Source organism: Syngnathoides biaculeatus, chromosome 5 (genome assembly GCF_019802595.1).
Source record: "Syngnathoides biaculeatus isolate LvHL_M chromosome 5, ASM1980259v1, whole genome shotgun sequence".
NCBI lineage: Eukaryota > Metazoa > Chordata > Actinopteri > Syngnathiformes > Syngnathidae > Syngnathoides > Syngnathoides biaculeatus.
In genome coordinates this window covers 21,896,738-21,924,601 of record NC_084644.1, presented here as the reverse complement: position 1 = coordinate 21,924,601, position 27,864 = coordinate 21,896,738, and the positions used below count along the sequence as shown (strand labels likewise).

Below are 27,864 nucleotides of genomic sequence, written 5' to 3'. Positions count from 1 at the left end.
CGCACTCACTCACACAGGCACACGGACGCGCACGCCTCTACACGCACGCACACCTTGGGATCTTAAGGTGGAAAACATCGCTCCGACAAGGAGCTCACAGGAGCGGGTCGCTGGCGTCATGGATGGGCGGCGCGCTGACGGAGGATGGAGGGTGTTTCCCAGCTTTAAAAGAAGCAGAGACTGCCCCTCTGACATAGCCGCGCTGCGTCATTGACCTGGGGAGACTCTTGCAGACCTTCAATTGGCACATGGCAGAATAACTCACATCAGCCCAACTAGCAGCTTGAGCAGCGCTTACCTCCTCATTCACTCGGCCAGCAGTCGCCCGGTGTGCAATACTCTCCACGTTAATAATCCATTCATAACTTGAATTCCGATTGGTATTTTACCCGTGACTTTATTAGCGTGCACTATTTTATTCTTCGTTGCTCATGCAGACTCTCAGCCGGAGAAAGTTGTGCACCGCTTGTTGAATGCGGGACACTCAGCTAGAGCGTCTCTTACAAGTTCAGCTTTGAAGCTCCAGACAGCAAAGAGTGGGGACTCCACTCGTTCACTCACCTCTCCCGCCGAAATGAAATCTGCAGAAGAAGGTAATGCGTTCCTCACTATCTGAGCTTGCAATATGTTAATGCCAGGGTTTGCATGCATCTACACAAACTGATAGTGAAATCATCCCCTCAATGTCACAGTGGGAATATGAGCAGCAATAATAATCCTGTTGTATAAATTAGTGCTGTTAAATATTATGTAGATTTTTTATGACTTGCATCACTAAATTTAATCAACTTGAGTTTTATGAAATTGTATTGGTAAAAAATGTAAAACATATAACATTGAATTTAGTGAACTATATTAAGCAGCATGGACATCGTCTGCACCATTAGGTGTCCCTGGCAGGTGTTTCACAACTCCCCGTTCAGTGTTTAGCAGGGTGCCTTGCACTTAACCTCACAGGAGCTCAAAAAGGAATCCTAATAAAAGTACACAGGATTATTAATGTTTATCTGTTCATGGATGTTTGAGGTTTGGCATCATCAAGTGTCTGCAAAGTTTTTGCATTGCTTCCGCCTGTGTCATGCTTCATCCTGCTTTTCAAATGCAAGTTTGCTTTGCCTCTTCTATTCATGATTAATGTTGCAAATTTTCATTGGGTACACCAAAAGTTGGTGATATTCTGCCTTGTGTGGTTTCCAGCGCTGATGTCACTGGCTTTGCGGATTTGGGATTTCATTTCGGCTTTGATATTTCAGATGAACGGGTGCGGGTTTTATTATTATTCATTTTGGCCTCCAGTCTCGTAATTGGTTGCAGATGTTTGTGTGTGTGCGTGGTGTGTGTGCATGTGTGTGTGGTTGCATATGTGTGTGTTTGTGCGTGTGTGTGCGAGTGTGTATGAGCGAGCGAGAGAGGCGTAGAATTGTGATGTGTCCGTTTAGGGATGCCGAGGAGCTTGCTTGGCAGGGAGTCATGCTTAACCACTCACAGCCTCAGCAGTATGCCGAAGTCTGCTTTATTATCACACAACTTCACAAGTCAGACACACACAGCTAAAAACACACATCCTATTGGGGTCTTGCCATGGACTGCACTCAGCCTCTATAATGAATGTGGGGCCTGAACGCTTAGCTGCAGAAGATACAGATGGCTTATGTGGGCAACCACCTATCTGTCCCTGGGGTCCCGTCAGTCTTACCCCATTGTAGACCATGATCGCTGTGGATAAATATATTCATTCTTTAGGCATGCATGCTTGGTTGTGCTGAGAATGCTTTAAAACCAATGGCATGATTGGAAACATTTGTGGAGGGAAGATACAAATAAGGGTATAGTGTGTGATAGTGTTTATTGTTTTTATTTGAATGTATGGCAGACTCATAGTGCGGATCTTAGTGGGACTTTAATATAGCAAAAAGCTGATTTATTTTTGCTCATATAGAAGATGGCAACTCAAAACAATCCAAAATCGTAAAAGGCAGGAAGGGCAAAAAAAAACATAAGGTGAAGTACGGTGGGACGAATGCAGATGATTTGTACAAAAACAAATGAAAAAAAAAACATTGCAACTTTTAGCAAAGTAAGTCAGGCTTGAAGTGAGGAGGTGTGTCAAACCGGGTGGAGTGGACAGACAGTGTGTCATCTGCTGGGTTCGAGAAGAGCATTAACCAGAACCGAAAAAGCATCCGAGGAGATTAAGATGGGAGATGTTTTCAGACAAGTAGAGATGAGTTTTCAAAAAGAAGAGCAAGAATTTGATTTCACCTATATGTTTGAGCACAGCCAGTGTGTTTATCAGCCTCAGAGAGGTGAGTAATAAAAATATATTTTTTCGCAATGTATATAGAACGCAGTGTTGCAATACTGTTGGTTAGCAATTATTATTAAATTATATTAAAATGACAATAACGAGTCAACGTTGAACATAGCATACTTACACATTTTAAAGTCAGGGGTATTTGTCATGTTTAACACTCTTTCAAAGACAAAATATGCACTTTCCAATGAATAATTAAAATGATTTTATTATCTACACTGCATGCTGTGCTACTACCACATGGATTTTGCTCCACTTGTGGTATAATAAACACACGCAGCACATTATAAACTTTGAAAGAGACTCCAACAAACTAATTTTTCGATGGCCAACCCATATACGATGTGGTGTGCCGCAGATTTTATGTTATGAACTGCATTGGCGTGAACAAATACACCTAAAGGGAATGCCCTTGATTGTCACAGTGCCTGAAGAGTGTCTACTCTTTGAGCATTCACCCTCATTGACAATGTTCATAAAAGACAGACCTGATGTTTACAACTGTTGATATTACAGCAGGTGTTTGGCAGAGGAGGCAAACCTATAAGGATTTAGGGTCTGTGTGCGTGTCTGTTGTTGTTTATCTTGCATGCTCTCTCGTGCTTGTACCTCACAGTATGAGTATATAATGCTGCAACAGCCTCTCCTTGACTTAATCACAAGCCCAGAGCGAAGCGAGAGTGCTGTCAGATTTCCACAGGGGAGGGCCTAATTCACTCAGTGAGTGATGCAATCAATCAAATAAAGCATCCATCAGTCTGCTGCTGGATGGATTCCTATACTGTACATTTGACAGTAAGGAGTACCAGGCAGAGTCTTAAAAAGAACTTATCCAGCAAACAGGGTGCCTGTGCAACTTGGGACTACGGATGAACCACATATACAGTAACTGCTTTGAAATGATTGCTAAGCTTCTCCAGATGTTCTTAGAATATAAAGAAAGGAGTCAGTCTGTCGCTGGTAAGATTTGTATAGGAGTATTGTTTGCACATGTAATCACAGTTAATTACTGCAGTAGTATAATGACTCCGGGCACCTTAATCTGTTGGGCACATATGGCTCCATCTTGAAAATGTGTTTGTTTATTTTCAGATCCATTCAGCTACACGCCAAATGTCACCCTGTCCCTTCCACTCGGGATGGGCAACCCATGCCTGGCCACCCAATACCACACATTACAGTCCAGCCCGGTTATCTCTGTTACATCTTGCCATCAGACAGGCTACAACTACCAAAATGACAACCTTGTAGCATCAGGTTATTACCTACCCCATGGCTTGAGAACAAATGGGGCACCAGCCCTGGAAAGCCCTCGCATTGAAATCACTGCATACAGCCAATGCCCAGACGATCAAGTAGAAGAAAGACACTGTGAGGACCACGTCAACAAAAGAGGTGTCAACTCCGCTGTGACACTAACACTGCCCAATGCAGATGGCTACCGTGATCCCAGCTGCCTCAGTCCTGCGAGCAGCATTTCTTCACGCAGCTGCAACTCTGAAGCATCCTCCTATGAGTCTGGCTTTTACAACTATGACAACTCTCTACAGAACTCCCCCTGGCAGTCTCCCTGTGTATCTCCCAGAGGCTCATCTTCTCTTTTGTCCTGCCCTCATTCCAGGGGACCTGCAGCCTCCCCTCACAATTCGCCCTCCACATCCCCACAGATTGGAGCAGTGGCTGAGGAAGGCTGGCCAGCTCAGCCTCGTGACTCCAGGCCTAACTCTCCTTCCTTCAGTGGAGGAGGTGGATGCAACAATATCAGCATTGCTGGGGTGGGAAAAAGAAAGTACAGCTTCAATGACACTCCCTACCGCCAGACTTCATGTTCACCTCACCAGTCTGCCACCCCCTCCCCTCATGGCTCCCCTAGAGTCAGTGTCACAGATGAGAACTGGCTTGCCAATGCTAACCAGTACACCAACTCGGCAATTGTGGCTGCTATCAATGCTCTCACCACAGATGGTGTGGTAGATATGGGAGAAGGGATTCCGATCAAAACACGCAAGATAGTAGATCATTCACCCTCTATGAGCCTCAAGATGGAACCCAGTGGAGAGGAGATCAGTCACGAAGGGGAGATTAGCCCAGAGGACTATCCATCTCGCCTCGTTTTAAAGAAGGAGAACTACTGTGGTGGATTCCTGGAGGTGCCTCAGCATCCGTACTCTTGGTCTAAACCCAAGCATTACCTCAGGTTAGCTACCTCATGTTTCTTGTGATGTCAAAAGTTACAAAGACAAATAGATTTAACGATAAATCCAGGATGAATCAAAAGTAGAAATGTGAGCAATGCAAATTCAAAATTACCTGTACAGTACAGAACCATGCACGAATGACATCATCAAAATGTCTTTTTCAACAAGCAACACTTCTTAAAGATTTCAATTGCTGATTTAAATTATGCCTTGAGGCATCATTTTTCCATACCAATAGCACACCTTCCTGTCGGAAATAAAGTGTTTGATTAAGATAGTGAGCAACAGGAAGTTACAGTGACAGGCCTGGCTGAAGAGGAAACAGTCTGTGGGTTAATCAGCCGTCTCTCTGCTGTGGTTGTCGCGCCATCAGACCATCTAGTTTTGTAGCCACGGTGATGTCATGCACCAACCGGACAGATAAAGTCTTGTGGTGGGAAATCAGTTCGTTTTGGGTCAACAAACAGCATGCAAGTTCTACAAATATGCCAGAGATTGGTTTCAGCTGAGCTACCCTTCAGGTCAGGGAACCTGCGTTTACCATTGTCTATTTGTGTTTGTTTTGGTTAAGATATCGCTGTGGTGGTCCCATAGGAAGCGTTTTACTCACCACGTAGAGAACAATGATGTTGAGGGAGGTCAGTTGTTGCTCCAAAAGGCAGATATCGTTCTCCACATGCCAATCTCATTGCACTGACTTTAAGCCTGACTTTATTTTTCTTATCAAATTTAAACAGATCAACACTATATAAACAGAACTGAGTGACAGTCTGTATGTGCGAGAATTGTTTTTGTAGCCCAGAAATGTCATCCCTCCCACCTTGCTAGCTCACAGTGTCAGTTCTCACTTGTGACAATAAGGTATAACATACTGAAGCTGCAGCCAAAGCAGATCTCTCTTTTTTTTCATAAAAAAAAGAAAGGGCGAGAGAGATACACATTATTACCCAGGCTCAAGGGCTTAAGCAATTAGGTTACAGACCAAGATGTATTGGAGAAGGATTAAGATTGTCCAAAGTGTCTGAAATAGGCCAATTTAGAGCAAGATCAGAAGACTTGGGCTGGACTCCTTTGACAGAACTGCAGCATGTGGGGAAAATATCAGAACTCAAACAAATTCTTTGACTATAAGAAATAATAATCAAAACCTAAGACCTGCAGCCATGTAGCCATGTGTCACATATGTGTTCAAAGTAGGTTGGGAATACAAAATAGCAGTCATGTTTTCACCACCGTCCCAATGTTGGATTTTGTTAAGTAATTTTGCATTAAGACTGTTACAGACATTACACCAATATTAATTCATGATGTTCACTGTTGTTGCAGTCCATCCCTGCCAGCACTTGACTGGCAGCTTCCATCCTGCTCTGGTCCATACAGTTTACAGATCGAGTTACAGCCAAAGTCCCACCACAGGGCCCATTATGAGACTGAAGGGAGTCGTGGGGCAGTCAAGGCTCTATCTGGAGGACATCCAGTTGTCCAGGTATGATGACTACACTGCATTCTGTCTCCCATAATGGAACTCATTTGATATCTAATGATCATCGAAGTGTCCAGGCAGTGAAATACATTTTTCCTTGAATAAAATATTAATAAATATATTACATTGAAATGTGGCCCTATAATCTATAGTATTGCAATATATTCGAATTCAATTTCAATAATTGTCAATCTGCTGCTGAAAATGTTCATTTTAGCGTCAAGCATGTCATACTGACTCAATTAGTAAAGATTCAGGACCATCACCACAGTGCTTGGCAAACACTTAAGGAGCATGTTGGGCTCGCCAGCAGCATAGCACAGAGCTTCTTTCACCCTCATCACACTGTGTGGCCATGTTGGTTTGCACAAGGTGGTGATCTAGCAGAGCAACTATGTCATGAAAGACGAAGAACATTTGTCTTTAACGTAGGGAAACTATGGTTAAAAAGCCTCAGTAGTTAAGGGTGGATTCAAAGGTTTGAAAATGGGTATTTATCATTATCAAAAGGAGCAAACACAAAACACAAATCCCAAACTTTACCTTTTTTAATTAACCAGCAAAATTTGAGGTTGGCGGTCCATCTCTTTCATATATTTATATTTTCTGGCAACAGTATATGATCTAATGGTGTCGATGACCTGATGATGCTGTCAGCCCATCCTGTCAAAGGCTCTTGAGATCTTCAGGCCTGTCAACCTTTGGCTTTTGTAAATACACTGACCAGACACTTTATTGAGTATACCTGCACCATCTAATAAGATACAAAACTTGTGTGAAATAAAACCAAATCTCATTTTACAAAATCACACTCAGTTTTGACACATAATGAAATATTTTCACCTATAGCTAAATAATACATCTGAAATACTCCAAATATTTCCTTTAAAAAATGTTAAATTATTATTCACAAAGTGGGTCACTGATGGTATATTAGTACACGCACCAGACTTTGGTGCAGACAGCGTGGGACTGACTACTGCTCAGTGATGTAGTCGATATGTGCCCTGCGACTGACCAGTTCAGGGTGTAGTCTGGCGTTTGCTCAAAGTTAGCTAGCAGAGATGAGTCCTGCTACCCTTGTGAGGATGCGCAGCTTGGAAAAAATGGAAATGGTTCACATACGTATTGCACTTCTTACTTATTTTTCACACTTGGTTGAGATTGGATGTATTCCTTGGATGATGTGTGCAGTCATTTGGACACATGGAAACCGTGCGAAGAATGACAGTTAGCAGGAAGAGAAATTTGCAAGAATTAGTCAATCATGTGTACATGCTAGAGCAGTACTAAGCAAATTACGTCTGGCAGGCCCACCCACAGTTTCTGACCACATGTCACAAGGACCATAAAGTCAAAATAAAATCACACGTACGAGTGAAGTAAGATGCTACGAACTGTGGTTGCAGTGTTTCCATCATAATATCATGTTGATATCCATCCATCCATCCATCCATCCATCCATCCATCCATCCATCCATCCATCCATTTTCTTAGCCCCTCATCCTCACGAGGGTCGCGGGAGTGCTGGAGCCTATCCGAGCTGTTAACGGGCAGGAGGCAGGGTACACCCTGAACTGGTTACGAGCCAATCGGAGGCCACATAGAGACAAACAGCCGCATTCACAATCACACCTAGAGGGAATTTAGAGTGTTCAATTAATGTTGCATGTTTTGGGGATGTGGGAGGAAACCGGAGTGCCCGGAGGAAACTCATGCAGGCACGGGGAGAACATGCAAACGCCACACAGGCGGGGCCGGGAATGAACCTGGGACGTCACAACTGTGAGGCCAGCGCTCATCTATACAGTGAAGACAATAAATATTTGAACACCCTGTTACATTGCAAGTTCTCCTACTTAGAAATCACGCAAGGGTCTGAAATTTTCATCGTAGGTGCATGTCCACTGTGAGAGAGATAATCTAAAAAGAAAAATCCAGAAATTACAATGTATTCTTTTTTTAATGATTTATTTGTGTGATACAGCTGCAAATAAGTATTTGAACGCCTGAGAAAATCAATGTTAACATTTGGTACAGTAGCCTTTGTTTGCAATTTCAGAGGTCAAACGTTTCGTGTAGTTGTTCACCAGGTTTGCACACACTGCAAGAGGGATTTTGGCCTCCACACAGATCTTCTTTGGATCAAACAGGTTTCTGGGCTGTCGCTGAGAAACATGGAGTTTCCGCTCCCGCCAAAGATTTTATTTTGGGTTTAGGTCTGGAGACTGGTTAGGCCACGGCAGAACCTTGATATGCTTCTTACGGAGTCACTCCTTGGTTTTCCTGGGTGTGTGTCATGTTGAAAGACCCAGCCATGACCCATCTTCAATGCTCTGACTGAGCGAAAGAGGTTGTTCCCCAAAATCTCACAATACATGGCCGCGGACATCCTCTCTTTAATGCAGTGCAGTCGTCCTGTCCCATGTGCAGAAAAACACCCCCAAAGCATGATGCTACTACCCCCATGCTTCACAGGAGGGATGGTGTTCTTGGGATGGAACTCATCATTCGTCCTGCAAACACGGTTTGTGAAATTATCACAAAAAAGTTCCATTTTTGTATCATCTGACCACAAAACCTTCTCCCATGACTCCTCTGTATCATCCAAATGGTCATTGACAAACTTAAGGCGGGCCTTGACATGTGCTGGTTTAAGCAGGGGAACCTTCCGTGCCATGCATGATTTCAAATCATGACATCTTTGTGTATTACCAACCGTAACCTTGGAAACGGTGTTCCCAGCTCTTTTCAGTTCAGTGACCAAGTCATGTCGTTTAGTCCTGGGCTGATTCCTCACCTTGCGAAGGATCATTGAGAGTCCACGAGGTGATACAGTATCTTGCATGGGGCTGCACTCTTATTGAGATTGACCGTCATGTTTAGGTTCTTCCATTTTCTAATGATTGCTCCAACAGTGGACCTTTTTTCATCAAGATGCTTGGCAATTTCACTGGAGCCTTTTCCAGCCGTGTGGAGTTGTACAATTTTGTCTCTGGGGTGTTTGGACAGCTCTTTGATCTTGGCCATGTTACAAGTTTTAGTCTTACTGATTCTATGGGGTGGACAGAGCTGCTTGGCAATTTTTTCGTAGCCATTTCCAGCCGTTTGGAGTTGTACAATTATGTCTTTGGGCAGCTCGTTGGGTCTTGGCAATGTTACAAGTTTGAGTCTTACTGATTGTATGGGGTGGACAGTTGTCTTTTTGCAGGTAACAACCTCATACAGGTGCATCTGATTCAGGATAACACATGGAGTGGTGGTGGACTTTTAAAAGCGAACTAACAGGTTTTTCAATGTCAGAATTCTACCCGATAGACAGGTGTTCAAATAGTTATTTGCAGCTGTATCACACAAATAAATCGCTAAAAAATCATACATTGTGATTTCTGGATTTTTCTTTTTAGATTAACACTCACAGTGGACATGCACCAATGATGAAAATTTCAGACCCCTCCATGAATTCTAAGTGGGAGAACTTGTCATATAGCAAGGTGTTCAAATACGTATTTTCTTCACTGTATCTTAATAATTGTTTAGTAATATCTCATGACCCTGCGACCCTGACCAGCGAAAGCAGTGTTGGAAATTGATAGATGGAATATGTAGTGACTTTGTGACCCTTCTAGCAACTTCTTTAAGAAAAACGTAACTGTCATCCGCATAGCATTGTTATTTCCTCCACAGGAGAGGAAAGAGGGCCAGGTGGATTTGGCTTGATAATACGAATATGAAAGGTTTCCTAGACTGTATGAATTGGGAATCTTATAATTCATCATGGTGTCATAAATCATAAACCTTTACAGGAACTATTTGTAAAATTTCAGATGCCTTATTTAGCTACATGAGAGGTGAAAAAATACTCATTAAGATAAAAAGCAATTATAAGGAATATTGACACACCATTTGGTGTACGAATATGTGTGTGAATGGGTGAACGTGAGGCTTTGTAAAACATTTTAGGCACTGTTCACTATATAAGTGCAGTCCAATTACGATTTACCATTGGCACCATTTCCCATTTACCATTGTACCACTGAAAAATGGTCCAAACACAGTAATAACGTGATGATGTGTTAAAAGGGAGTGTGATTTTGTAAAATGAGATTTGGTTTGATTTCACTCAAGCTTTGTATCTTATTAGATTGTGCAGATGTATCCAATAAAGTATCTAAATAGATACATAAATAAGTGGGAAGTACACTGACTGTTTATTTTACACTTATCTATGTATTTAGGAATCTTCACATAGGAGTGGCTAATATGAGTTGGTGGTTGTGCACAAAATACCAGCACACATTTGAAATATGTAGAAAAATATTTTTTATATATATTTAAAACTTTTTAAAATAATTAAAATGAAATGGCGATATCCTTTATATTTGTATTGGTTGCTTTTAATTGTGTTTAAAATGTGTATTTTATTTCTTCTAACAATATAGATACCATATCCACTCAAGTAGCTTCTTATTCAAACAAGACAATTGATTGCATGATATGAATACTTGAGATTACAAGCTGCCTTACATTTTTTTTCAAGTGGGATCTTTGTAAAATTAATTTCCAACCCAACAGCTTGAGGGTCTGAATGGAGAGAGTATACTGTAAATGGCAAGTATTATTCTTCATCCTTCAAGTTTCATTTTCTGTGTCTTCAGTTGTGTTGTTTAAATCACAAAGGATAGGACATGTCATATTCCCCAGTGCCCCATGGTAATGAGTGGCAGGCGGTGTATGGGTGAGGTGCAGTGAAGGAGAATAAGTCAATAATGACACAGGGGCATGGGTGTAGGAAGCAGCCAAGGAAGTGTGTTTGCAAAAGACAGAGTCGAAAGAATAAGAAGGGGCAGAGGGAATCAGCGCAGCTGGGGCTTGCTTCGCTTGCCTCTGGAGATGCTCTGCATCCTGCTGATTAGGGCCTCGGTGGCCCTGAGGTTGGTTGAGCATGGTGGTAGTCGAAGAGGCGGGGATGTTTGTGGTAAAGAGTCACAATCACAGCGCCTTTCGGACCGCACCTCCCCTCTCTATGCTTGAGTGCCCCCCTCTCAGGGGGAGTTGAGAATGGCAGTCCTTTTGAAGTGCTCATCCTTCAACCATTTCCTAAACCTACACAAGCAGGACACCCAGCACTGAAGCTCAGTCATCCTCTTGGGCACACACACAGTGAGTGGTGATGTGTGTTAGAAGCAACAAAAGGTTAAAAAAAAAAAAAAAACAGCAAAATCAAATACTTTTTGGGATACAGTGGTCGTACAATTCCCTGGAGTTAACAACAGGAAGACCAGAGAAAAGATTGATGAATGTTCTGAGGGAAGACGTGGACAGTGGGTGTTTGAGAGGAAGATGCACAAGATGGGCTTTGATGGAAAAAGATGACACACTGTGGCGACCCCTAATGGGACAAGCCGAAAGGAAAAGAAGAAGAAAAAGATTCTAGTGGAAATGCTGAACTGTTCATTTAGTTTTGTCATGTCCCAAAACAAGCAGTCATGTCTTGCTTTGCTCTCAAGTGCAGTGATCAGGTCTGTCACGAGAGTAGACAATATGGCAACATTCACAGCAGCATGTGCATGCACTATTTTTTTTTTCAGTACATCGTAAGCTTTGATGAATCCATACTCTATAGTATTCAGACAAGTTGGGTGTAATTTCTTGAATATTTTTGGGGTGAGAGCTTGTTTAATATCGTACTTTCATCTATAGTGGCATGGTTGAGTGGGGCAATCGGATTGAGCCACCAAAATATGCACAAATTGTATTTTTTTTTCCTAGTCACAGTGCAAGTCACTTTTCAACCATCCATCCATTTACTGTACCACTCATCCTCACTAGAATCGCGGGCATGATCGAGCCTTTACCAGTTATCTTCGGCCAAGAGGCAGGGTACAACATGAGCTGGTTAACAGCCAGTCACCGGGCACCTATAAACCACCAACCATTCACTCTCAAATTCTCACCTACAGGCAATTTAGACTCTTCAATCAACCAACCATGTATGTTTTGGGGATGTGGGAGGAAACCGAAGTGATCAGAGAAAGCCCAAATAGGCACAGGGTGAACATGCAAACTACACACAGGGGGCAGGCTGGGATTTGAACCCCAGTAATCAGAACTGTGAGCAAGATGTGCTAACCAGTTCACCCTCAATTTTGTTTGCCATTCTATAATGTTACAATTTATTCTAGACTTGTACACTATCCTTCTGACTCCCTGTGATATTCATTGCCTCATGATTGAGACTTTTTGCCACACGGCTGCTTTTTCACTTTATTTACAGGAGCCGACCATTGAGGAATTGAGAGGGTCTATGGTAATCAGTTGGCTCCTCTCATAGATTTCCAAACAATCTGTTCTTTTACCGCAAATATGCCGAAAGTCCACAAAATGATTTTCAAAGCTGTGCTTTGGAAAACCAACAACCTGGTGTACCTATATCTGACACTGAGTGATGTATTTTTGTCCAGGGGGAAACAATGGGGGGAAACCTAATGCAACATGAATTGTTTTCCTTGTGATTATTGTGAACTGGCGGTAATCTAAAATACGGGTTCTGATGAAGATGATGCAACAGCTTTCAGGCTCATATTCCATCAGGAAACACACAGACATTCAACAGGCCCTTAGTAACAAAAGACAATAACACCTGTGGCGTATTAACCCTAACATACAGCGCAATCCTGCATATGGCTAGTTCATATAGGATAATGGTGGCCCTATAGGGCTTTCTGCCTTCTTCAGTCACACATACGCACAACCTCACTCTCTCATTAAGTCTAAAGCAGCAACAGACATAGTGTAAGTTCAACAGGATGTGGCCATCATTCCGATTAACATGTGCGTGACTTAATACCCATCTCCCGTCCTCTGAACGTATATGTAATACACATGACATTTGTAGTATGTTTTCCACCACTGCTACATGAAAGACCTCAGGGAAACATGTGTTTGGTCCTTTGCACTTGTAATTCCACCTTGGATTCGGTATTCACTTTCTGTGCAATCTCACAAAGAAATACCATCGACAGTATACAAGGTCAATAAATGACTTTTTACATGTCATGTCGCCCCTTTTTTTTTTAAGATAAATACATCTTTTGTGCTATACCATACTATACTTAGATTCCTAAGTCACACCTGTATTCAACACCTAAAAGGATATAGAATATTGTAATACTTTTAAATGGTAGTTGCACTTGGAATACTTACACTATAATAGAGGTTTTTCATTTGTTGTTCCATAAAATACAAATTACCCATTTAAGCTGGGTGCTGTTGCCCAAAAGTAATATCCCTGGTATATATAAATATTTTTTTTTTGTTTGGGGGGTGTGGGAGGTGGGTGCTTGGTCGTAGTGGATCCAACTGGTTTGAAGTCCACAGCTCAAGTAGAAAGCAAGTGTTATTTTCATCTAGAACCCAATAGCCCACAATGCAATGCACCTTTTCAATGATGAAAGCAAAAGTATTGGAACAGGAGACTGTTTGTTTTGTTGCGCCAGTAGCCTATTTATTATTTTTGGTTTCATATTTTATTATACTGGTTGAGATGTTAACTCCAGCCATCCAGTGTGGAATTTACATGCTCTCCCTGTGCTTTTGTGGGGTTTTTTTCCAGGCACTTCAGCCTTATCCCACATTCCAAAAACATACGTTTGAGATTCAATAAAGACCAAACGGTCTGAAAAAGTGTATGTGAATGGCTGTCGATATTTCCTCAGTGAAAAGATGAACAGTCCAATGTCCACCCCATCATTCACCTGAAGGCAGCTGGGTTAGATACGTATCCATGGAATATAATCCATTCATCCATTTTCTTTGCTGCTTATCCTCACAAGGGTCACGGGGTGTGCTGGAGCCTATCCCAGTTGTCAACGGGCAGAAGGCGGGGTACACCCTGAACTGGTTTCCAGCCAATCGCAGGGCACATCGAGACAAACAGCCGCACTCACAATCACATCGACGGGGCAATTTAAAGTGTCCAATTGATCTTGTATGTTTTTGGGATGTGGGAGGAAACCGGAGTGCCCGGAGAAAACCCACGTAGGCACGGGGAGAACATGCAAACTCCAATGAGGCGGGTCCGAGTTTGAACCCGGGACATCAGAACTGTGAGGCCAATGCTTCACTATTTGAGCCACCATGACGACTCCCCATGGAATATATTCCCATCAAAAAAAAAAAAAAATGGTTAATTCTACCTGCAAAAAAACAAAAGAAGTTGAAATTTTGCTCTCTTCATATAAAACGTGATTAACTGTGCAGTCCTATGGCCCGGATCATCCTGCAGGTTAGGATGAAAATGAGTCAACATAAACTCAAGAGGATTGGTACTGCCATAGGCTCAATTCTTTGTAAGTTTATAATGATAATGTAGTCTTCCTTTTTGCTCTAAGGCAGCCATGACAGGCTCTAGCTGCTGTACAGCACTTAACGCTTAAAGCAGTTTAGAAAATTAATCATTGGTTGCCTTGTTGTAAATAAGTATTTCTATTATATTACAAGCAATTTTCAGATCAACTTCATAATGATGGATCAAGTCATTAATCAGTAAACTATTGAGATCATGAAGTAAGATGAGTGTAGTTAAAATTGGATCAAACAAACAGTTGCATGACTGTCAGCATGTGGCAGAAACGCAGATGTGATATTGTCCAAAAAAAAATGACTCCACTCCTCTTTTTCTCCGCCCCTTCCCCTGCCTAAGGAGGGGTATTTTGCTGCTGCTACTGATCTTCTTTTCTTGCTCCCAAATCTCTGCGCCACGTGTACTTCTACAAGTCATGACATTTCTCCAGGCAGTGATGCAATCAGGAAAAGAAGTCCACCTCTGCAGGCCTGCGTAGTGTAGTCTCACTCAATCAGACTGGAAATGTCTTATTGTCCAGCAAGGCATTTTTAGACTTCACAAATACTGAACAATTGAAACAAATCATTTATAATGTTTACATTGAGACATAGCTGTATCTTTCATGTAAAATTTTGGCCCACGAGGAGAGGAATGATGGGAAGTCGCTCGGGGTGCACCTTTCTCCATCCTTTCCAGTTTGACACCTCTCCACATCATCACAACTTACCCAGACAATACAGCTGCCTCCAATTACACAATTAATGCATCACCTACCATATCCACGCTGTTTCTAGCTGACAAATTGCTCAGCCGGACTTGCTTGCAGTTGGGGTTGTACAGGTTGACACAGTGGCAGAAGTTGGAAATCTCCTAATAAATTACAAAATAAATACTAACACTGAATGACAAGGGGTGGGGGGCGTGGAAGGCTTATTTGGTCAACCTCTGCTTCATATGTGAGGGAGGCCTCTTTGACAGACCTCAATCAAAGTTTAAAGTACCATCTTGGAGTCCCGCTTTGGGAAGGATATGAAAAAGTAAGCTCTACTCAAGCGTTTGGAAGAGACTTACGGAAGTGCATTCAGAAGGGTGAGCTCAGTGGCATCAGTGGAGGATCAGAGAAGCACATATGGCATTTATGGTTCCAAATGTTTGAAGTCATCTTCTAGGGGCTGCTGAGAAGTAACATGAAGGACGACCTGACCTCATGAACCATTTCCTCCATGATCTCATGAGGATTTAAATGGCGATGCCACCATCATTGTGCACTACCACAAGTGAGGGTATAAAGAGCCTCCTTCCAACTGAATACCCAGTCCCCCCAACTGCCTCTCTCCAAGTTGCCATGTGACAACTTGAGGGACTGGTTGGAGGTCACCAAAACATTTGAAAAACAGCTTTGTGCCATAATTTCCTGGGTTGTATTAAATCATAAGTCACATGCCTGTCATCTGACAGATTTGTACCACACAATCATCCATACTGCTCTCAAGAGTCAATACAAAATTAACTAGTAGCATGTGCAGCTCTGGATAATAACTCGTAGTGACACTGTAAGTAAAGTATAATAAGCAAAAAAATAACAACAAAAAAGTCTGGTGGTGAGATCACCACATAAATGAAGTGGTCCCTTGGGATGGCAAGACTTCAAGAAGCTCCTGACCTCGGCCTAACTCACTGATGACTTTCACGTGTAGCCTGCTCACAGGTTGACCCCAGTACACGGAGGACAGAAAAATATGATAGAAATTGGAATCTTTAGTCTTCATTTCACCAGTCCGTTTACACCCCTTCGTATCTGAAACAGTCTTCAATCCCCTCTATGATTCTTTAAGCATAGCAATTCAATGTACAAATCATAACTGTACACTGTAGGAAAAAGGGATCAAAGTTCCAGACCCAATAAGTCTATTAATGTAAATTACAGTAAAAATTCAGTCAACCTTTAGTTGACTAACATTCACATTGATTATTTTACATAGGTGGAATTAGTTTCATTTTAAACGAGCCAGTAGCTTTTCAGGCAAATACATTAAATATGTGACTTGAGCTTTGAAAGGGTCTCATTGCTACCAAAATAAAAATCTCTATAGCATGATCTCAAATGTCTTCCCATCCAAAGAAATACAGTATGTTGCCAATGAAGAAACAAATTTCCACAAATGTCAAGTGACATACTGTACCTCTCTGGTCCTCTGCCTGCTTTCCTTATCCTCAGACGTTACCCATGCCCTTTCAAAACTAATTATAAACCCATTAATCTGATCATGTCATGGGTTACATGTGGTATTTATTTTGTTAGGTGACTCCGGCTATTAGACAAACAGCCAGGGTCTTTTATCAATTTCGACAGTACTGCTGTTTTCACTCGGACTGAGCTCAAAGAAAATTGGTCTGAGGTGATGTGCTGGTGTTTGCTGGGGTAATTGACCAATTAGTGTGATTTTGTCAGATGGCCATGGCTTGCTCAGCCTTGGTTTTGAGTATGTGATGGTTCACAGTGGAAGCCATACACTCAAGTAGCCAACTGAATAGATCCAACACCTCTCTGATGTATCAAATGGACTTTTCTGAAATCTTAAGTCAACTTAGATTGTTTATCTCTCTCCCAAGCACGCCTCCCTCCCCCTACCCCAACATCTGCTCTTAACACTGCATAAATACTGAAGCGTAAAGAGTGAGCATATCTTGGGAGGTCTGCAGAAGACAGCTGGATTCCAGCACAAACCCAGATGATGGTCAGGTCAGAAATCCCTCATAAAGTATTGGTTGACTTCTCGAATTTACAGCCAAGGGTATCTGTTCACATTTCTCTGCTATTATACAGTACACTTGGCTGCATTATATGATTGAGTTACCTTAGACATTAAACATTTAAATTAATTAAATTGGCGACTCTGGTTTGTAAATGGTCCAAAATTCACCAGTCCTCTTATCCTTGTATAAATATACACACACAGAATATAGAATATAACAGCTGGAAAGCGTTGGGCTCACAGTTCTGAGGACACAGGTTCAATCCCAGCCCTCCCTGTGTGGAGTTTCCATGTTCTTCCCGTGTCTGCCTGGGTTTTCTCCGGGCACTCCGGTTTCCTCCCACTTCTCCAAAACATGCAACATTATTTGGCCACCATAAATTGCCCCAGGTGTGATTGTGAGTGTGGCTGTTATTTTCGATGTGCCCTGCGATTGGCTGGCAAGAATTTCAGGGTGTACCCCACCTCCTGCCCATTGACAGCTGGGATAGGCTCCAGCACTCCCACGACCCTGGTGAGGATAAGTGGCTAAGGTAATGGATGGATGGATGGATGTTTTTTTTTACTTGACTTGATGGAATGAATTAAAACCTGGTTTTGGCTCTTACCTGGCTCTTTTCTTGTTCCGCCAGCTTTATGGCTACATGGAAAGCGAGCCGCTCACCCTACAGCTATTCATAGGGACTGCCGATGACCGCCTCCTGCGACCCCATGCCTTTTACCAGGTTCACCGCATCACTGGCAAAACCGTCTCCACTGCCAGTCATGAAGTCCTGCAATCCAACACCAAAATTCTGGAGATCCCACTGCTTCCTGAAAACAACATGAGGGCTATGTGAGTTAACTTAGAGCTTTAAATGTCCATTATTATTATTATTATTATTATTTTATAATATCTTTGGTTTTACATATTTTGACTAGTTGTCCCTTGTAAGACTCACACAAAGTTAGAGGAGAATAGGCTATATAAGGAAATAGGATTTAGGACAAATGATGCCCAGTGTGACTCTTAAAACTGAGATGTGATGTGCTTCTTTGCTTAATAAATGATTATAAATAACTGACTTCCAACAAGGATTTCACTTGTATTTCATCTTAGTTAGATTAGATGTTCAAAGACATGTTGCTTTCTTAGAGTTATTTTGCAAGAAGACAATTAAGTCTGTGTTATTTTAAATGGTGCTAAATAATACCACTGTATGTTTTTTTGTTTCTTTTTTTGTACCAGAATTGATTGTGCGGGCATCCTAAAGCTGCGCAACTCAGACATTGAGCTGCGCAAAGGGGAAACAGACATTGGACGTAAAAACACCCGAGTGAGGTTGGTGTTCCGAGTACACATCAACCAGCCCAATGGCAGGACCGTGTCCTTACAAGCCTGCTCGAACCCCATTGAGTGTTGTAAGTATTGATCTCCTAATAGCCTTTCTCTTGGAATTTGCACTTAATTGAGAGGCGGCATCAAACAGTTAGGGTTACCCTAACCCTAACATCTATTTGTAAGAGCATCTGCCAACAATAAATTTCCAGTCATCAAAGCAATTCGCCACGGTAATAGATATATCATTCAGAATGCCAGACATATGTTAGATATCTCAATTTGTATCTCGTGATGAGAAACATGTTTAATGGTATTTTCGCTTTATATCAGGGGTTCTTATGGTTTTCGTCTTAAAAAAAAAATCCATCCTTTTTCCGAGGAATTTACTGTGTCCCCAAAAGGGTCATGAGAGTGCTGGAGCTTAATCCAGCTATCTTTGGGCAGGATGACTCCCAAGGACAATTTGGAGTCTCCAATTAACGCATGTTATTGGGATGTCAAATGAGAAAAATAATCAATTTAGTAAGAAAATCAGATTTTTTTTAAATCAATTTAGCAAAATAACATGACCTCATCTTGCTAGTGAAAATTGTCTGAACTAAATTAAAATAAGCATAGACAATTAAAAAAATATGGGTTTGTAACCCAATGAATGTGAACATGTTAAATAATAAATTATATTGACGCCATTTGTTTAAAATGTTTTTTTTTATGCTGAAATGTGTTTTCAAGAGTTTTATTAAACATGTGGCTATTTCCCACCCACAGCACAACGGTCAGCACAGGAACTTCCCTTGGTGGAAAAGCAGAGTATGGACAGGTACCCTGCAACTGGAGGCAAAATGATGGTCCTGAGTGGTCTCAATTTCCTCCCTGACTCAAAAGTGGTGTTCGTGGAGAAGGCTCAGGGTGAGTCGCAGTGACCTGTATTTATCGACCAAACTTCCATTTTCAATCTCCCTGGATTAATATCTCTTTTAAACGTGCCCCGTTGCCTCTCCATTCACCATGCTTGCACATTCAGTTCCACCCATCAAAATACAGCAGGACTTGCCATTAAGCCACATGTGGTGCGCATTAGGCAACTATATTTTTAACCAAAGATATTTACATTTGCTGAAGTTTCCATAGTCGCTTCACTGGCACTCGCCACGAGTTGAAGGAATGAATCACAATCACACCATGTTCACGGACTCGCTTTGTCTCAGTCTGTCTTTTGCCATGATTTGGGACGTTTGACCCTTTTCACTTGTTTTCACCTGCTTCCTTCCAAACCTCAGTTCACTCCTGACGGCTTTGCAGTGAGTCATCCCAAAGATGCAATTCGTTAATTTTAACCAAAAACATTTCCTTCTTTGTGTGGGAAGAAAATAAATGAAAATAAAACAAAAGTCACCCACATTAATTGGGCACACGACTAAAGGAGCACCTCCAGAAAATTGTTGACACAAACACAAATGAAAAATTTTTACAGTGAAGAAAATAAGTATTTGAACACCCTGTTATATTTCAACTTCTCCCACTTAGAAAACATGGAGGGGTCTGAAATTTTCATCATAGGTGCATCTCCACTGTGAGAGAGATAATCAAAAAAAGAAAAATCCAGAAATCACAATGTATGATTTTTTAATGATTTATTTGTGTGATACAGCTGCAAATAAGTATTTGAACACTTGTCAGTCCGCTAAAATTCTGACCCTCAAACACCTGTGAGTCCGCCTTTAAAAGTCCACTTCCACTTCATGTGTTATCCTGAATCAGATGCACCTGTGTGAGGTCATAAGCTGCATAAAGACACGTGTCCACCCCATACAATCAGTAAGATTTAAACTTGTAACATGACCAAGACCAGAGAGTTGTTCAAAGAGACCAGAGACGAAATTGTACAACTCCACACGGCTGGAAAGGGCTACAGAGAAATTGCCAAGCAGCTGAGGGAAAAAGATCCACTGTTGGAGCAATCATTAGAAAATGGAAGAAGCTAAACATGATGGTCAATCTCAATCAAAGTGGAGCCCCATGCAAGATATCAGCTCGGGGGGTCTCACTGATCCTTAGAAAGGTGAGGAATCAGACCAGGACTACACAACAGGACTTGGTCAATGACCTGAAAAGAGCGGGGACCACCGTTTCCAAGGTGACTGTTGGTAATACACTAAGACGTCATGGTTTGAAATCATGCATGGCACGGAAGGTTCCCCTGCTTAAACCAGCACATGTCAAGGCCCATCTTAAATTTGCCAATGACCATGTGGATGATACAGAGGAGTCATGGGATAAAGTTTTGTAGTCAGATGAAAATTCCATTAACTGTGTTTGGAGGATGACGAATGATGAGTTCCATCCCAAGAACACCATCCCTACTGTGAAGCATGGGGGTGGTAGCATCATGCTTTGGGGGTGTTTTTCTGCACATGGGACAGGACGACTGTTAAGGAGAGGATGACTGCAGCCATGTACTGTATTGTGAGATTTTGGGGAACAACCTCTTTCCCTCAGTCAGAGTATTGAAGATGGGTCGTGGCTGGGTCTTTCAACATGACAATGACCCGAAGCACACAGCTAGGAAAACCAAGGAGTGGCTCTATGAAAAGCATATCTAGGTTCTGGCATGGCCTCGAAAGTCTCCAGACCGAAACCCAATAGAAAATCTTTGGAGGGAGCTGAAACTTCGTGTTTCTCAGCGACAGCCCAGAAACCTCTCTGAGAAGATCTGTGTGGAGGAGTGGGCCAATATCCCTCCTGCAGTGTGTGCAAACCTGGTGAACAACTCCAAAAAACATTTGACCTCTGGAATTTTAAACAAAGACTACTTTACCAAATATTAACCTTGGTTTTCTCAGGTGTTCAAATACTTATTAGCAGCTGTATCACACAAATAAATTGTTAAAAAAGCATACATTGTGATTTCTGGATTTTAGTTTTTAGATTATCTCTCTCACAGTGGTGATGCACCTAGGGTGAAAATTTCAGACCCCTTCATGATTTCGAAGTGGGACAACTTGCAACATAGCAGGGTGTTTAAATACTTATTTTCGTCACTGTATTATTGTAGTTAAACATGAAAGTGTTGTGGTTTAAAAACCTAGTGAATATTCAATATTCACCATATTTGGATATTTTACATTCATTGTCTTAATGTATTGTATTTCATAATTTGTAAGGCTTATTATTGATGAAAAAATATTTACCAATGATAATTAAAGATAGCTTTATGTCTTTCAATAACATTTTTACCCATGAAGGTCATTTCACTTTATTTTTTTACTTCAGTGGGGAAAACGAGTTACAAATAAATAATTAAAAAATAATTTCAACTCACAGTACTGATTCAGTGCACATTGTTATTCTTGTCTTTAAGGTAAAATAAGAAACCGCTCAACAAAACAAAGCAACCCATCAAATTTGGAATTGTCATTTTGTGAAGCACTCTGATAGGATATTGTCACTTTGTATATTCTGAAGAATGGGAAAGGAATTGGAATTTTTAGTTAACGTTTCACGCCTGATTGAATCATTATTTCCCCATTGGCCACCTCGATGAAGGGTGTCGTCAAGTTAAAAAGCTTCGGTTCCTCTTTTAATGACTTTCAAAACAGCTCTCTAAAAATAAAATATGGAAGCAGTCGAGGGGAAAAACAGTTTTTGTTTCACAGACTAGTCATTTCCTAACGACAGCTAAAAACTGTGATAATATTCTCTTCCCAGTAGTTAACAGCTTCCAGTTTAAAATACTGTTAAAATTATTAAGCATCTAAAAGGGTGACAAAAAGGTGAAGGAAGAGGAAGTCGATGCAGTTGGTTAAATGGGGCGCTTCCTTTTTTCTGCCGTCACCACGAAGGGGGTTCTCCCTAAGCACCTTTGTCTAACCCCCCTCGTGCCATATGAGATGTATGACCTCGTGCACGATGTATTTTCCTTCCTTCAACCGCAATTTCTCTTCCTCTCTTGCTGTACTGTTTCCTTTCTGTCTCTCTTTTCACAAACAAGCCTGCACTTCATCGTCATATTTTTCTTACCCCTGTCCTTAATATCGGGTAAAGACATTAACAGGTTTGGAGTTCTGCACTGCTCGGATTCCTGCCCCCTTGCTTGCCGATTTCACTCGTATTGTTTCCAGCCTTGTGGTGTTCGGCAGTCAAGTGAGGTTCCCTGACTAGTACTTAGTCTGCGTTTATGTAAACTTTTATGACCCACCACTTCCAGGGTCTCCCAAGTCAAAAGCCCATTACAAACACATTTTCACATATAGTACACACACGTGGACAAAATTGTTGGGTTCCTTCCTTTAATGAAAAAAGAATGTCATAAGCAATACGTTGTGAAGAAATACAATTGATGAAAAATCATGGTAGCCTTACAGTTTATATTTTGTTGCATAAACATTTGCACAAGCAATCGCTCCAATAAAAGGATTCCCAATGAGATGTCTTCACATATTCTGGCCATTTCCACGTTGGCAAACTGCCCCAACTGCTTGTTTCAGTCCCTTCCACAGATGTTCAATATGATTTACATGAGGGTTCAGAAAATGCCACCAATGACTCTGATGTGTACTCTGTTGAGTTTGTTTAGGATTTAGCTGTTTTGGATTGTTTTATTTTTATTTTTGCCGGTGAGTGTGTGTGTGTGTGTGTGTGTTGTGTGTGTGTGTGTGTGTGGTGTGTGTGTGTGTGTGTGTGTTTGGGGGTTATCCTGTTGGAGGAACAATGACGTCTGACTCAGACTAGATTTTCTGATTCTGGGCACCACATTTCGCTTCTGAATGCCTTTATAGTATGGAGATTTGATTCTACCCTGCACAGATTCATGACACCCTGTGCCAAAGGCAGAAAAGCAACCCCACTGGGCATCCTTCATATTTGAGTAGGTACAGTGTTCTTCTTTGTGTATGTGTGTGGGTGTGTGTGTGGGTGTGCGTGCGTGTGTGTGTGTGGGGGGGGTGCGTGCGTGTGTGTGTGTGTGTGTGTGTGTGTGTGTGTGTGTGTGTGTGTGTGTGTGTGTGTGTGTGTGCGTGTGTAAACATAGACTTGCCAAAAAAACTCGAGTTACTCTATGTCTCATTTGTCCAAACCAATTTTTCCCTCAGGATTTGTGGCTCGGCAATATGCATTTTGCCCAATTCCAGTCTCATCAATTTCAAGCAATTTAAATGCTCATGAATGTATGTGCAAACAGCCCAAACCTTGTTTACAAAAAGTGTACTTCAAACAGCTAGAGTATGGTTGTTTGCTCATGAGGGCTGGGCCAAAATGCAGTACCTGTCGACAAGTGCTTAAGTCTGTGAGGGTTAGAGATATTGTCTGATTTCAGAGATTGTCTACGAAAGTTGCAATTGTTTTTCTGAAATGATTTTGTGGCAACTCAATGCTAGTTTTTTATGAGTTCATTTTCAATATTTATTTTATTTGGTTGTGTTTTAATCAGTTTCAAGCTATGAAAAGAATGTGGTTTTTTTTCTCTCTTTAAAGAAAAGATAACAACGTTCTTGCCTATGTGCTCCCCACATGGCACCTATTTAGGTCTGACTGAAAACAACTGTACTTGTGTATAATTATGATTATGGAAAAGTATTTATTTCTCAAATATACACCTACAAAGTTTTTTTGACAGCACAACAGAATCCGACAGTTTCATAAAGTTTGACCTAATTTAGATCGTTTTAGAATGATTATTCGAGTAGGCTAATGAAAAAGTAAAACATATATGATGATAATTACTTCATATTCCAGGTTTTTTTTCTATAACTGGGTTTTGTTTTCTTTAAAAAGTTCACAACTACATGCACTCAATAATTATTAGTCACAGACGTGCTTCCACACATGATGGAACACTTGGTTATCGATGCTCTTTGCACATTAATCAAATTCCTTACCTTTGTGGCAAAAAGTCATCACTTTGGACCATTTTGGGTCAGAACAGCTGCTTAATTTTTGTAGACATTTTGCAAAGAAATTACAAAAGAAGATGTTTGAGTGACCCCATGTAAGTAAACAACAGCAACACATCATCCAAGATTGGGTGTCTTTCATCAACTGAACAGTCCATGAAGCCTGCTCATGGACTTGCTAACGCAGTTGTTTTATTTGCTTGTCTTCCTTTCTGTGATATAATAATAATGAAAGCTAACTTATCTCTTTAACGGAATTTATTAAATTTCATCTATTAAAGTTAATGGAAAATCAAACTTCAATCATGACTAGACCATTGTGGGTCACTTATACAATTTTCCTGTATTTTAGATTTGAATTTGAATCATCAGTCGCAAATAGACAAGAAAAATTGTTTCTCAGGAAATCTTGAAAAGTAAATAAAATATACTTGTCAAAGTATTGCAGTTTTTGAACTGGCATACCCCTTCTGATGCAATAACATTACCATTAGTTGTGTGGAGATACTGCCGGTGAAGCCGTAGAGAAGAAAATGGCTGTCTTTCGTAAATAATGGAGAGTACAAAAGTTAATGCTCAAAATAACAATGTACTTTTTTTACTTGTTAGAACATTATCTTGGTATTCTGTCAATCAAACACATTCCCACTTCCACTGTAGTTGTTTTGATTTTTCAACCAGGGAGACATTCAATATATACTCACTGATGTCACTGTGGGAGAAGTGAATCTGTCATGAAAAATAATGATGCTTTCTTTTCAATTGTTTGAGAAACAGGATAACTGGTGCAAACTGCACCAATACCATAATTTGCTTTTTTTCTGCTCATTGTGGAAGAAGTCTTCTCAATAAGCCACCTTCAAGGGAGTCCCTGTAGAAAAGAGAGAAATATCGAAGGGAAGAGTGAGGAAGAAGGAAGGAAGAATTTCATAGGGATTCCTCAGAAATCTTGCAATTGATTATAGCGCAGAAACTTGACAGTGAAGCCGTTACCTGATTGTGTGTGTTCACTTGTGAAATATTAAATGACTGAGTTTGTATGAGTTTAGATTTGTCCGTTCAGTGACTTCTTTATTAATTCTATTTGAGGGCTAATTCGTAAAAACTCATGATAAAACATACAAATCGAGTGTCTACACAGTTTCTACACATCAATACACCATCGCAGCCAAATGATTTATTCGTCATCAACAATTTTGTGTGCGACATAGCTGAGATCCATGCATGATGACATTAATCCCATCTCATTTCCTCATTCACAGTGTCCTGCGATTGACTGAAGTTTAGAATTCGCCCTTTGCCTCAAGGCCTCAAGGTTTCCTCTTTAGAAGCAAGATTTTTTTCTCTCCGTCACCAAGTACTTTCTCATTTGTGGGTCACCTGGTCTTTTAATAAGTGAAGAGTGGGGTTCTAGACCAGCGCCATGAGCAAAGTGATCAGAGAGAACTTCTGTTATGGTTTGGCGCTCAGTACTCTAGACAAAAATTTAATTGAACTGAATTTAATCTTTTCGGTAGGTTTCAATTCCTGCCATGATCCTAAGCAGGACAGGCATTATAGGAAATAGATTAATAGATGATTTATTTGTCTTGCAATAGAAACTTTATGCAAAAAGTCAATTTCAAATGACAATACAAATGCTAATGAAGCTATAATTCTGCCATCATCAGTTCCTCACCCATACAGTACATGATGCAGACCTATGAAAGGTGGAGCGTTTAAATTCTGTTAAATGCTGAAATATGAAGGAATACCTTGCACACCTCATGCAATGTGTGTTCTGGCTTGCCCTGCTTTTCCTGGATGAAATGATTGTTAACAGCAGGTAAAACAGATAGCCACAGAGGCGAGATAGAGAGATGGGGTAATCCTACACTCTGACTCAGATGGGGGTGGGGGTAGTCAAAGGGAATTCCCTTGTGAGCTGGATAGTTTTTACATCTGGTTAGACTGGAGCATTGCCCAGAGTTCAGCAGCCTCACACAGGCTGGCCACAGCAGACTAAAGTCTGCTCTTATCCACGTGTGGTTCAGGCTGCTGGAGCTCACAGTCCAAGCTCAGAGGATTCCTAGCGCTAGTATTATCTGCAAGAGACTGAGGTCCACACCAAAACCTGTCAAATACTTTTTGCCAAATCCAAAACCAAAGTAAATTGTGTGTCACACCTTTTAATGGAACTCAGATGCTGATTGGCACTGTTAGATTTTATTCAAACTGAACTTTGTTGAGTCTGGGTACCTGGGCTGAGTCTAAACATCAGACATATTGCTTCGTGTATTGTACTGGACTGCCTTCAGACAAGGTGGCCTTGAATTCTCTTGGAACCCAGTTTTGGCACTGTATTAGGATAAGGCCAGCCACTACCCTTGCTTCAGATCATAGATGAAAAGAATTTGTACGCAACAACCCCCTTTCCATTTTGAGTTACTATGCCCATGTTACATATTTCTTTTTTCTAAATTGTCTTTGTGAATAACTTTTTTTTAAGTGCCGTGGATTAAGGCTGTTCTTATAGGAATGGACAGCTATAATGGAGAGCTACATATTAACAATATGAAGATCTCCTACAGTATATTGGTTCATCAAGATTACATCGTCAGTTAAATTTGGCTCGATAATTTAGGACTTTATCGACTGATTTGGCTCATAACATTGGATCAGAATAATCTGTGCATCTGAGACAACCTAGCCCCAAATTTGGATAGAGGGGTTTTCCGCCTGAGAGTGAACCTATGCAGCTCCAACTTCAGTTGAGATTTTACTGTGACAATGGCCCCGTCTTCCGTTTTTTTAACGTATCATCTGAATTTCTCTTTGGGTACATGAAACAAACAGATAATAATTAGATCTTTTTGAAAAGGACTGTATAAGTGCCATTACAACGAAGCAAATCCCTACATGTGGACTATGATGACTGGCTGTCTGTCTTGCATTTGTCAAGCTCTTTCACGCCTTGAAGCAAGTCATAGGCGATGCATTTTTACATTGAATCATGAGTTAGTTCATTTCTCTGCTTAATTAGGGCTGAATTGTAGCCAAAATTGAGATATGACTGAAACAAAGGTAACTTATGGATCTGTCTCACATATTTACAATTGGAAGGTAGCGCAAACAATGATGTTGTGGCTGCATCATGCGTGGGTGAAGCCTGCGCGAAGAAGCTTTCTCAGTAACAGAAATATTTTGCTGACGTGGTGGGGGAAAACAGGTGAGTGGAAATTGATGTGGTTATCAGTCAAACAGCACCCTTGAGTCGCAAAAACCGTCATTTCTGGCCTCCGACAAGGTCAGTCTTTAAGTAATTATCTAATAATTATTGTAACTCATAAAACATGTTGGGAAAAAGACAGAAGTATGGAGGAAAACATTTAACCAGAGTTCCCTCTCGGAGTGGAACCCATAACTAAGGCTGAACAAATACACTTTTAGCTTCCCCTGTCTGTAACCTAAGGATGGTTTATCATTTTCAATTGCTTTTCCTTTCCTGGACTAACCTTCACAAATCCTGATGGCCCAAGAAAAAAAAAAAGTTTCTTATTTGTTTACCCAATTCA

The 27,864-nt window shown here is 41.1% G+C and overlaps 1 protein-coding gene across 2 annotated transcripts in view; it reads left to right on the top strand.

Moving 5' to 3' along the window:
* The first annotated feature begins 212 nt into the window (after positions 1-212).
* The window catches only part of LOC133500846 (nuclear factor of activated T-cells, cytoplasmic 1-like), a 65,290-nt gene continuing 37,638 nt past the window's right edge, over positions 213-27,864 (top strand). The window contains exons 1-7 of one of the 2 annotated variants that reach the window (XM_061820030.1): positions 213-328; positions 438-593; positions 3,407-4,511; positions 5,839-5,998; positions 17,731-17,933; positions 18,327-18,499; positions 19,188-19,328. In XM_061820030.1, the coding sequence (XP_061676014.1) occupies positions 575-593; positions 3,407-4,511; positions 5,839-5,998; positions 17,731-17,933; positions 18,327-18,499; positions 19,188-19,328 (1,801 nt within the window). In that variant the 5' untranslated portion in view covers positions 213-328; positions 438-574. Of the gene's footprint in view, positions 329-437; positions 594-2,224; positions 2,307-3,406; positions 4,512-5,838; positions 5,999-17,730; positions 17,934-18,326; positions 18,500-19,187; positions 19,329-27,864 lie in introns of those variants that run through there. The other variant, XM_061820029.1, reaches the window with a different exon arrangement.